General features: G+C 47.9%; 1 protein-coding gene across 6 annotated transcripts in view; it reads right to left on the bottom strand.

Moving 5' to 3' along the window:
• Window positions 1–11369, bottom strand: part of PDE1C (phosphodiesterase 1C) — a 522865-nt gene extending 511496 nt beyond the window's left edge. For all 6 annotated transcript variants that reach the window (XM_059932718.1, XM_059932721.1, XM_059932720.1 and 3 more), the window contains exon 1: window positions 11285–11369. In XM_059932718.1, coding sequence (XP_059788701.1) covers window positions 11285–11369 — 85 coding nt within the window. The remainder of the gene's footprint in view (window positions 1–11284) is intronic.
• Between the last annotated feature and the right edge of the window lie 1064 nt (window positions 11370–12433).

The following is a 12433-nucleotide window of genomic DNA, read 5'->3' as shown; positions in this document are numbered from 1 at the left end:
ACTACTGAGCCTGCAGGCTGCAACTACTGAAGCCCGCACACCTAGAGCCCATGCTCTGCAACGAGAAGCCACCGCAATGAGAAGCCCATGCACCGCAACGAAGAGTAGCCTCCACTCACCGCAACTAGAGAAAGCTGGCGCGCAGCAACGAAGACCCAACGCAGCCAAAAATAATTAATTAATTAATTTTTTAAAAAGAACACAACAAATACCTAGGAATAAATCTGAAAAAAAGTTGTGCAAGACCACTATTCAAAAAAAAAACAGCCTCCTTGGAATAGTCACCAAGATCAGGCTTACAGTCTTACACAACTGGCCAAATTTCTGCATCTTTTAAACTTTTAAAGTTTTAAACAGTTAGCCTCATGAATGACCCAGATAAGAAAAGAAGAAAAGGCATCTTGTTGGAAAGTTGGGTTTCTCTGGGGCCCTCCAGATGGCTGGGATCTGGTCCGGTTCAGAGTGCTGTTGGTTCTCTCTTTAAGAGATGCTGGATTCCCCTTCAATACTTACTGACTTGACAAATTTTGAAAATCTAAACTTCCAACTGTTAAAGAAAGATGAGTCACTAGACACAATGAGCCTTTCTTGGAAATTGTAAACTAATGACTTTAAAATAGAAATCCATCCACTTTCCCACTCGCTGCCTAAATCCCATGTGTTCATTTGGGATCCTCGTGCCCAGGAGTCAGGAGTAAATCAATGCCAGCTTTTTCCAGGGGGCCTCTCAGAGAGATGAAGTTTCCAAAGCGCTGGAGGGTTCCCATACTTTGTATCACAGGTGAACATCTAACCCAGCCAAAATGCCTTCAGGTTTGGCATGAGCTAAGGAAGGAGAATAGAGAAGGGAAAGGAATTAAGATTTATAAGTACCTGGGATGGTCTCATTACTAGGCCAGCACTTTATAAATGGCATAATCGAATATAGATATTATTATTCCTACCTTACAAGATTCAGGAAGGTGAAGACTGTAGTCAGATAGCTCGTCAATGGTGAACATCAGAGCTCAGCAATTCAACTTCTGGTTTGTGCAAAAAAACCAAGCAGTCGATCCCTAGTTCCCCGACCAGGGATCGAACCCATGCCCCCTGCAGTGGAAGCTCGGAGTCTTAACCTCTGGACTGCCAGGGAAGTCCCCAGAGGTCCCTTTTTAAAGGCTAAACAAACACTGGTAGTTAGTAGTGATGCAAGTCCAGCATAGCTGATCCTTCTCCTACTTTCTTCTCCAAGCCCAGGGAATCACACCTGAGCCACTCTATGCTGTTATCAAGAAGAGAGGAAACACAGCTGTCTGAAGAAGCAAAGCGAAAAGGCAGGAATCAGCAAATCAATTAACGTGATTTCCTCTCCGAGAAACGAACCTCGGCAGCAGTGTTAGTGGACTAATACTCATAGATGGAGTCTTGAGTGGTTTGGACCTTCATCCGGCAGATACTGCCCTCCGACAAGTAAAAACCAACTTCCAGCAGCTCGGCTTCCAAGACCCCCCAGGGCCCCTTGGGGAAGGCCTGGTTCTCAGGCCAAGCTGCTGCCACACTCCAGAGCCTGCCTGCCAAACAGCACAGGAAGTGCCAGCCAGCTCTCCCCAGAGCAGCTGGCACCAATTACCCAGAGCCAGCTGGAAACACTCGTCTGGGCTCCAGATCCCTGGCCTGATGGGAAATCCTACACTAAAACAAAGACAGCCTTGCAGCCGCGCCAGCATCCAACGTAAGTGGCTGGTCGGGGGCTATGAGTGGCAGCCAGGGGGCAGGCCGGGGAGCACCAGCCAGGGAAGCAGCTGTGGGTCCGGGAGACTTGCCCGCTCCCTGATTTCAGAGCCTCTCCATAGTCACAACCAACAGCTACTGATTACTGGGCATCTACAGTATGCTGGGTTCCATCGTTGCCCATCCTACTGAATTCCCCCAACAACACAACAAAGAAGGAAGTGTTAGCCTCATTTACAAATGAGGGACCCGAGGCTCAGAAAGATTGATGCTCTTTCCCACAGTCACAGAGACAGGAAGCCCCAGGGCTGGATCTAGAGCCGGGGTCTTCTGCCTCTCCTTCCTTTCCGCATCACATCCTGACCTAGGAGAGCTAACCGCCTAAAAAGGGCCTGGCAGTTAGGGACTCACTCTGCAAAGCCATCACAAGTGACACACTAAGTCCTAAAAGATGATTAACTGGTTAAGAAGATGGGAACATTTGTAGGTCCACCACGGATTCATCAAGAACAACTGTACAGCACTGGGACGCCAGTGTCCAAGAACACACAGAAGTGAATGCCTTTTGGCAGGAAATGCCAGTTTTGAACAGAAAGCAGAAGACTAAGGTTATCCCTACAGCTTTTCAAGGAACAGCATAAATGGGTGTTTGATCAAGCAGGACTCAGAGATGGTTATTATTATCTTCATGTTAATAATATTGTTATAGAATTTTATTATTATTATTACTACATACAGTATAAATATTATAATAATAATATGGAAAAATATCATAACATTTTATAGAGAACTTACTATGTACCAGGTGCTGTTCAGAGTGCTTGATGTACATTAACTCATTTAATCCTCCAACACCCTAGGAGACAGGTAATATAATTATCTCTATTTAACAGATGAGCACATTGAGATACAGAATGGGTAAGTAGCTTGTCCAAGGTCACAGTGATCACACAGCTAATAAACTGTGAAGCCAAAATTCAAACCAAGGTAGTCAAGCTCCAGAATCCATACTCTTAACCTCTACACCTACTGCCTCTCAAATACAGCAAACATCTATTAAGCAGGATCCATGCTAGGTGCTTCCATGACTATTATCTATTATCACATTTATTGTTCATTACAAACAAATCTAGCAACATGAACGGAAGCCATGAAGGCTTCATAACACATCAGAATGGAGCTAACCCTGCAGGCAAGCAGAAACACTTGGAAATCTCCACCCAGCCCCCATTTCTCACTGGGATTTGATATCACAAAGGTGAAACAGCTGGAAGGCCCAGGCAGCTACACATTGACTTGTCTTTGGTTAGAGCTCAGCGGTTATCAAACTTCACTGTGAGTACAGTGAATTACCATACAAAGTTGTGTACACAAAATCTAGTCTACTTACTTCAAGAATAATTTCAGCTCTTTGCTAGTCCTACACTCAATTTGCCTCTGCGTTGTTCTGAACTCTGCAAATTTCTTTCACCAGAAATCCTGAGAGTGCCTAACTTAGCCATTCCCCTGCACCTTCCGGCTCTGAGACGGCTACGGTGGCCTTCAGGACTCAAAGTTCACCGCCTTCCCTTCCCGGAGTGGCAGGAACCACAGAGATTTTTGTACCCAACCAGCTCACTTACAGGTGGAGAAACTGTCGCCCATGTTAAGAGACTTGCCCAGGAATACAGAGCGAGTTAGGAAGAAACTAACCCTAACTTTCAATTCTGAGTCTGGTATATGTTTTCCACTACACTGTGCATTTTTTTCCCCTGTGGCTCCCCTGGCCCTTCTACAGTGCTATATTCAGCAAATGTTTATTAACCCCCAATAATAATAGTGCTATAGACTGATTTTGTGTCCCTTCAAAATCATATGTTGTAACCTAATCCCCACTGTGATGGTATTAGGTGGTGGGGTCTTTGGAAGGTAATTAGGTCATGAGGGTGGAGCCTCAGAAATGGGATTAGCACCCTTATAAAAGAGACCCCAGAGAGCTCCTTCACCCCTTCTGCCATGTGAGGACAGCCCACAGTGAGAAGACAGCCCTCTATGAACCAGAAGCAGGCCCTCACCAGACACCAAATCTTCCCAGCCTCCAGAGCTGTGAGAAATACATTTCTGTTAAGCCACCCCATCTATGGTATTCTGTTGTGGTAGCCTGAATGGACTAAGATAATGCCTAGGAGCTCTGCTTGCATTATCTCATTTAATTGCCCAACCCAGCAAGGTAGATACTATATGTATTATGTCCATTTTACAGCTTAAACCACTAAACTTTAGCCATTTCATGCCACCTCTCCAAGATCATGGCAAAACATGAGGTTCAGAATCTGAACCCCAAGTGTCTAACCCCAGAGCTTGTTATATTCTGGACTCTATTAGGCCCAATTTCACCATCCCGGTCCCCTTTTCTTTCTGTGTCCCATGGCCAATCCCCAAGTCAAGTTCAGAAGCTCTTTCCTGCAATGCTGTTCTCCCCACTACCCCCAACGTCCCCATGGCCCTGGGTGGACTGTGCCCATTGCTCTGCTAGGTCCATGAGGCTTGGGAGACATGCCAGGGACACCATGTGGCCCCGGAAGGTGCATCGGTCCATGGGAGGGCAGGAGGGTGTCCAGTGCCCACTCTGCTCTTGTTCCCATCTGGCGTCAGGGGCCAGGATACAGTACAGGGTTTCCTGGTGGCCACGCCCGCACCAGTACAGACCAGTAGTGACCCACGTCTAAGCCTGCCCCAGAACACACCCACAAACCCTCAGGATCACACCACCGACCCTCACCTACTCGCAGCCAGAGCCAGCTCTAGTCAGTATAATTTCAGGGGAAGGGAAGGGTTGCTGAGCAAACACGCAGTGTGACAGCAGGCACTGTGCATAGAACTTCACTCCCCAGGCCGCGTTCACGCACGAGGAAGGTGTCACTAGCCCCGTTTATTCTAAGAAGGAAACCGAGGCTCAGAGAAGCTAACTGACTTGCCTGACCAGCACAGTAAGTCTTTGTGTGACTCCAAAGCCCAGGGTTTCCCACTACAAATGCCCCCTCTCAGCTGACAGACATCCCTAAAGCTATGCACTCCAGTTGCTGGCTGACAATCAGAACCCCGTCATGAGAGCCTCATTCCTCAAGCTTCCCTTTGTTGAAGTGCAAATGCTGTGCAGAGGGGTGCACAAGTTTTAACCAGTATTTAAGTCTCCCCTAATAACAGGAAGCATTTTAATGGCATTTCAGGGTTAACAAACAATTTTTTCATGCGTAACTTCACTTGATCCTCACCACATCCCGTAACTAAGGATCACACTCCGCATCTTACATGTGAGGAACTGAGGCTCAGATGCAGGAGGGGGGGATCGAGGGGGGCAGGTGAAAGCCAGAGTAGAGACTGCAGTCCCAGTCTGCGTGAGCCCTCAGTCCACACACCACCTCACCTCACTCTGCTCCAGTCTTCCCAGGGATGTGAGGAGAAGGAGGGAATTAGGGCAATGGGCACTGGGAGGTGGCAGTAGGACAGTTTGCCTTGGATCCTTATTCAGTTCCTTGCGACCCACCATCACCCCCAACCAGGCGTACAACGCCCAAAGGTCTCGCCTCCACCCAGACAAACTAGCAGGCAGACGTGACACTCAGCCAAGAGAGCACTGAGACCGGTCTGGGCTGAGAAAGTCCCCAGCCATATGCACCTAGGGAGGCCAGGGGCCGCTATGCCTGGGCTGGAGAGGGGCCACACCCCCGGTGCATGCAGCCCCATCACCCCAGCCACCCATGGAGCCCTGCCCACCCAGAACCCCTGTGAAAGGAGCAACCTCCAGCAGACCTCCCCACTTAGCAGGACTTCCCAGCACCCGGCAGTCCCAGGGTGGGACAGGGAACCCTCACTCCTAGCCCCTTGGGCCTCTGATTGCTGTCTAGGGGCCCCTTGTTTTTCCTCCTCTGGGACAACCCTGCAGAGAGAAACACAGGGGCAAGGGAGCCAGTGGCAGCTGCTACAGGAAACGCCTCCCTCTGTTAGCAACACTTCTTCAGTACAGGCCTAGAATTTTCCACAACACCACCAGGTTCATTTTCGAAGGAGGCAGCTTCTTTTCCATACGTCCCACCAACTTCACATCCTCCCAGCCCATGGCTTCACCCACTTCCTTCTGACACCCTGGAGGTCATCGCCGAGGGGAGAAGGGGAAATGAGGATCCCCCGAGCCCAATTTTCTCAGCTATAAACTGAGTAGTGAGTAGCACCAAGGGAGATCGAGGGAGGCCCCCTCAGGCAGCTGGAAAAAAAAAAAAAGTGCTTTTGTTTTCTGCGCACATACTTCGCTTTGGGGGAAAAGGTGTGTGCTTGTACTTCAGGCAGCCTCATGGAGAAAGTAAGAATCTGCAAATCCACTGAATACAACCTAAACATATAACCAAGCCCCTGAAGACGAGGAAAGTTCTTCTGGAAACCAGCGATACTGCAACTCCCACAACAACCATTCATTTCATATTCAAATGCGAGTTCACAGTCAAACTACACTTGAACTTCTACATATGGGCTTCAATTAATGTTAACAGTTATAATCGTTGTCTACAATCATAACTTCAGTGGTTTCCTAGGGATGGGACCCTCAAATCACGAAGGCTGATGACAGTAGTGCTTTCTGGATGTGGCATGTGTTCAAGCTCATGGTCTCGTTTCCCAGACCTCTTGACTGCATACCTGATTTCATGACCTGAGAACATCATACAGAGAGGACACAAGACCATTTCCCAGGTACATGAAGGGAGTGCTGAACAGGCGGCCCTGGTGGGAGGCGATTAACAAGCCTATTTCTTCAACCTGATATTCCTCTCAGGAGCAGCCCTCCCCTACCTGTGACAATGGTCCATCTTTTTCTGGTTTTGCCCCAGCCTGTGCTCACTCATCAGACCTTGGCAAACTCCCTGACCTGTCCTCATGGGGATGATGGGCTGGTCCCAAGGCTCAGGCACAAATAAAGTCCACCATGGGAGGGAGCACGGTTGGGACAAACCCTGGGCTGAGGAGTCAGGGCAGATGTGGTCTGAATCCAACTCTGCCACTTCCTAGCTTGTGACTTCCGGCAGATTACTTCCTCTCGGAGTCTCAGGAGGTTCTTCTCCTAAAATGGGGGTCATGACACATACCTTTCAGAGTCGTTGTGAAAGGTGGTCAAATGAGCTGAGTAGAGCACCTAGCTCAGTGCCTGGCCCACGCCCCATAGCTATGCATGGCAAATGGCAGGGCCTGTTCTTTGTGCAGCCTTGACCGTCAGTGTCCCAGAGTCCCTGCAGCCAGGGCATAGGCCAGCTCAGGAGCCCCAGGCTTCCATGTCAGAGGGAACCCTCACAGGGTTTCTCCCTGGGGGTGTCACTGGCGTTTAGGGCAATTCCTCACTGTGCAGGACTGTCCCTCACACTGCAGAACATTTAACCCCTCTGACCTCTGCTCACTAACTGTCTGTAGAGCCTGTCCCCAGCCCCTTAGAACTCAACTACTAATAGTGTACCATGTGTGTCCAAACACCCCCTGGGGAGTATCATTCCAGGCAGAGAACCACAGCTGAAGCCTTCTCCCTGCCAATCTGAACCACAAGTCTCTGAGCCAGATGCCTCCTCTTATCCCAGAGACATCCATTTAACAGACAGAAGTTCTGTCAGGAGCCCTCCAAGGAAACGTGATCCTTGACCTTGCCACAGGGGTGGGTCACGCCTCCCCTTCTGAAGAACCCTCAAGACCCCCATTGTCCTCATAAGCCTCCCCTGGTAAGAATCTCTTGACTCACCAGGACCATGACATAAATTCCTTTAGTAAAGTTCTCTGACCTGGAAATTTTGCATAATTAACAGACTGGAAGAGAAGGTGATTCTTGATGACAGAATGTCAGACACTTGAGAAAGGGAGTGATCTGGGCACCAGGATCTCTTCAGGATTCTTCTCTCACGTGGTAAGAGGGGGACTGTCCACCTATTACACCCTGCTGAAACCATGGGACAAGCTGGCAACCATGGGCACGGGCTACAAGATATCTGTATGTCCTGAAATCAAGTCCTACCTGCCACACACTGACGTTGCAGTAATATGAAGTCCCCTGTAACATATATGACAGACAGCACTTGCAAATCATACACACACGTACATGTTTGTATATGTGTATTATTATACATATTAATTATATAATTATGTGATTAGTATATTGTATAATTAATATATAGTGATTATAATTATATATTACGTGTAATTAATATATTGATTATATGTATAACTAACATGTATTATGTACATTAAGAGTACAGTTGACTCTTGAACAACTCAGGGGTTATGGTTAGTTGAAAATCTGCATTATAACTAACTGTCAGCCTTCCCTATATGTGATTCCTCCATATCCCCAATTCCACATCCGCAGATTCAGCCAACTGCAGATCATATAGTACTGTAATATTTACTATAGAAAAAAATTCTCGTGTAAGTGGACCTGCGCAATTCAAACCCACGTTGTTCAAGGGTCAACTGTACTTGCAAATTAAAAATAAATGATGAAATTCCCCCAGAGGAAAAACATACAGGCAAAGAACATAAAATGGCAATTTCACAAAAGAAGTGAAATAACATGTGGAAGTAAGATACTACCTTCCACCTCTCAAACCAACAGCTTTTGAAAAATTATAGTGTCCGGTCTCATGAGCGTGTGTGAGCACCTGATATGTTGCTGATGGGAGTGTAAGTTGGTATTTCCAGAGGGTAGTTGAGCAATATGTTTTAAAATCCCTAAAAATATACATAGTCTTGGACCAAGCAATCGTACTTCTAGAAATTTATTCTCAGAAGTATTAATGGATGTACTCAAAGATTGAGCCTGTTTTCATTGTCTATTATGGCAAAAATTAAAAGCAACCTAAATAGCCAAGAATAGAAAATTTTTAAAATAAAAACTCTGTATATAGCTTGAAACAAAGCTACTATGATATTAAATAACATTACCAAACATTATGACTGCATTTTGTTAAAAAAACTGTGTATATACAAAAAAAGTACTGGAAGTCTATACAATATTAATAATGTTTAGCATTGGGTGATAAAATTACAAGTGATTTTCTTTCTTTCTTTTTGATTATCTGTTTGCTAAAATGTCTATATTGGCCTAAAACTTCTAAAATGTCTCTTATGGCATTTAGTAGCTTCTACTTTGTAAAATGTTATGTATGAACACATTGCATCACCCCAAGAGTACAAATTCCTTGAACACTGGGTTCTAAGTCTGATTCATCATCATAAACTCCCCATGATATTAGCTTAGGGCCTTGAATAATTACATCAATTACAATTTATTGAATGTTTGCCATATGGCAGGCATTGTACTAAATTGTATCTTTTAATACAGTAAAATTCAATAAGCATTTTTTGAAGAAGGGAGGAAAGGAGGAGGGCAGATGGAAAGGAGTGAATGAATAAATGCCCAAAGATCTGAAACAAGCTGGCAGCTCTCTCACCAGGAAGTGACCTGCTCACTTTTGAGGTCCCTTCTGACTAGCAGACCACACCAATGTGCCAGACCATTTCCTCTAGTGAGGATGGGAGCAAAAAGAGGGGAGGGGAGGGTTACACTGTAAACCTGCGTTTTAGAAGCCACACTTTTTGGAAGATAAGATTTCACAGGGAACTGCCAGGTAAAACTTCAAAATAATTTTTGGGAGCTTCCTTATCAGATTCAAAAAAACTATCATTAACACGGCAACGGTCTTTTTTTTTTTTTTTTTTAACGGTCTTTTAATGAATCACTTTTGACCTTGGCAACCTTTAATTCATTCCTACAAAAACTCCCAAGTACCCACCATCACCATTATGAAAGATAAATCAGACACAGTCTCATCCTTAAGTAATCTGTAATGCAAGAGGACAACGAATAGTTGCTGAAATAAGTGATTCAAGGCCGGGTGTGAGCTCTCACAGAGGACTAAGAGGCTGAGAGGAGTGCAGAGGGAGAAATTCTTTCTGATGGGGAAGAAGAGCAGAGAAGGTGGCAAGTGAGAGCCAGGATAGACAAGATTTCTCAAAGCAGAGTCGGGGGAAATGGCATTCCTGGCTGAGGGAACAGCCTGAGCAGAGGCTCTGAGGGGTGGGATGTGGGCAAGGGCAAACAATCACGAGTGTGTGGAAGAAACAGGTTTGAAGTGACAGTTGAGGCAGGAAAAGCAAGTTCAAGCCAGAATGGAGAGGCTTGGGAAGCAGGCAAAGGAGTTTAGACTTAATTCTGGTAATATTTGTTCAGCCCATGCCCCCCAAATCTTGGGCCACTTCGTTAGAAGGAGCAAAAGTGGTCCAGAGATGAGCTCCCGTCCATCAGCCTCTTCTTGCCCCTGGCAAATTCCTGCTACACTTCCAAAAAGCACATTAATACACCCCTCACTTTCAAAGGCTCTGGGGTGAAGTTCAGATTTTAAAGCCATAGTGACCTGAGCACACAAAGAAGTAGAAATGCTGAAGCAGCTCCTTGACACCTGGCTCTGCCCTGCCATTCTCCAAACTCTGACATTCCAGAGAGGAACCTACCCTGGCTTAGCCCATCTCCTGGGAAGATGAGGAGGCAATCCCTGGACCAGCTGGTGTACAGCATGGAATGGGCAGTAAAAGCACCAAGAACTGAGCTCTTCAAATTCAGCTTCCAGAGGGTCAGCCCTGTGGTCCTGCTCCCTCCAATAGCCATGAAGACACCCCCAGCCCCCTCTGGTACCCCTCTTGGTAAAGGGTTTGGGAAAGGAGCCACTAGGAGTCCAGAGGACAGCAAACAGATTTTTCTCAAATATTTCAGTAGCATGATATATCCTTCCCTCCCTGCCTTCTCTCTCTCTCTCTCTAAATGTGCCTCTTTTTCTGCTTTATCTTCACTCTCTCCCTCCCTCCCTCCTTCCTGTCTCTTTCTCTCTCTCTCCTTGTGTCCCTTTCTCTTCTTGCTTCAATTTTTGTAGAACCTATCCTTCAGTCTCTTTCTCTGAATCTCTCTATCTCTATGTGTCTGTCTCTCAAAGCCTCTACCTCTCTGTTTCTATAACTGTCTCCACGTCTTTGACATTCTATCAGTCAGTCTCTGTCTTGGCATCTCCGACTTTGTATTTCTAACCTTCTGTCTAGGTGTTTCTACTAATGCCTCTGTCTAGATGTCTCTGTCATTCTGTCTCTCTATGTGTCTCTGTGTCTCTGTCTTAGTGCCTGTCATGCCTCCGTCTTTCTGTCACTCTCTCTCTCTCCTGGTATTTCCATCTCTCTGCCTCCATCTCTGTCTCTATCCCTCCTCTCCCGGCTTGTGTTACTAAAATCGCAAAGAGGATATCGAGCAGTTCCAAAAGCTGTGACCCTAAAAACCAGCTTCAGCAGGATGTCGGGTTAGAGCGGCGGGAGGGGCACCGCGGGGACAACCCCGGTGAGGCGGCCGGGCCACACACGCGACTTCCCGGCCCCGTTGCCGCACCCCGGGTCTCCCGCCTGGCGAGCACCTCGCCTCGCCTCGCCTCGCCTCGCGGCCCAGCCCGACCCCGAGGACCCTCGGCGCCACCGGAGAGGGGGTTTGCCCCAGCCGGGAGTAGAACAGAGGGCGGAAAGTTCTCACCGATGGTGAAGCTGTAGCCATCAATGCTGAAAGTGGCACTCCGGCATTTTTTGAAGCCCTCTTTCCTGTTGCTGGCGTCCGTCATGGCTCGGCCGGCGGCGTCCCGGGGTCCCTCGCGGCGCAGCGCGCAGCCCCGCGCCGGCGCCCCGCGCTCAGCCGCGTCCCCTCCTCCTGCGCGCCGCGCGCTGTCCCCACTGGTCCGCCGCTCGCTGCGAGCGGAGCGCGCCGGCTGCAGGCGCCGCGACCGCGAGGTCGACTAACGCACTAGGCACACGGCGCAACCAGCGAGCGTCGCAACTGCTCCATCTCCAGTGCCAGGTTCCAGATACCACGAGAGGAGTGCTAAGAAAGGCAGGCGACGCGGACCGGTGCGCGTGGACGCAGGCCGGTGGGTGGGTGGGTGCCGAAATCCCTGTCTTTGCCACCCTACTCCCTGGGAGCCGCTGAAGCCGGCACGCTTCAGGCACGCCTGTTTTCTCTCAGCTTCGCCTTCCCCTCTCTGGAGGCTGGTGGGGTTTGGGGACTCCAGGGAATGGCTAAGATTTGGCGTCGGGCTTCTTCTAGATGTTTTCTCTGGCGGACAAGAGAACTCCCAAAAAGCACATTAACAGATTGAAAAGCAAACATCTAAGCCGGTCAGATGCTGCCAAAGTTTGCTCCAAACAAGGAAGTCGGGAAGATCGCCACGCCCACTTCCTCCCAGCAGCTGTCTCCGTAACTAGCCTGGAACCCCGGTAAGATTACTTCTCGGCAGTCCCTGGCCAGAAGGTAATTATCAAAGTAACCCATATTTGTGGCTAAGCGCTTTCACACAGAGGCTCTAAGATGTGCAAGTTCTAGTCGATTCCAAACGAATTGTCCAAGCGCTTTCCAATTTGGTTTTGCCAAATAGAGACTCCTGGAATGTGTTGCCAAGTAAAGATTCCTGGAATTTGTGGAGGTGGCAGAAATTTAACCAATCCTACAGCTAACCCCTCTTGTTACAGAAGAGGAAACTGAGGTCGAAGGGGGCTTGACTAAGGTCCTACAGGTAAAAAGTGGCAGCGTTTGGACAGAGGAGTTTCACTTTATGACATCAAATCAATCACTGGTCCTTCCAGTACCTGAAATGACTGAGTTAGGCAAGGTTTGTACAGGGAAAATCATTCC

The sequence above is a fragment of the Balaenoptera ricei genome, chromosome 9 (genome assembly GCF_028023285.1).
Source record: "Balaenoptera ricei isolate mBalRic1 chromosome 9, mBalRic1.hap2, whole genome shotgun sequence".
NCBI lineage: Eukaryota > Metazoa > Chordata > Mammalia > Artiodactyla > Balaenopteridae > Balaenoptera > Balaenoptera ricei.
The sequence above is the reverse complement of the archived record's forward strand: the minus strand, read 5'-3'. Positions and strand labels throughout refer to the sequence as shown.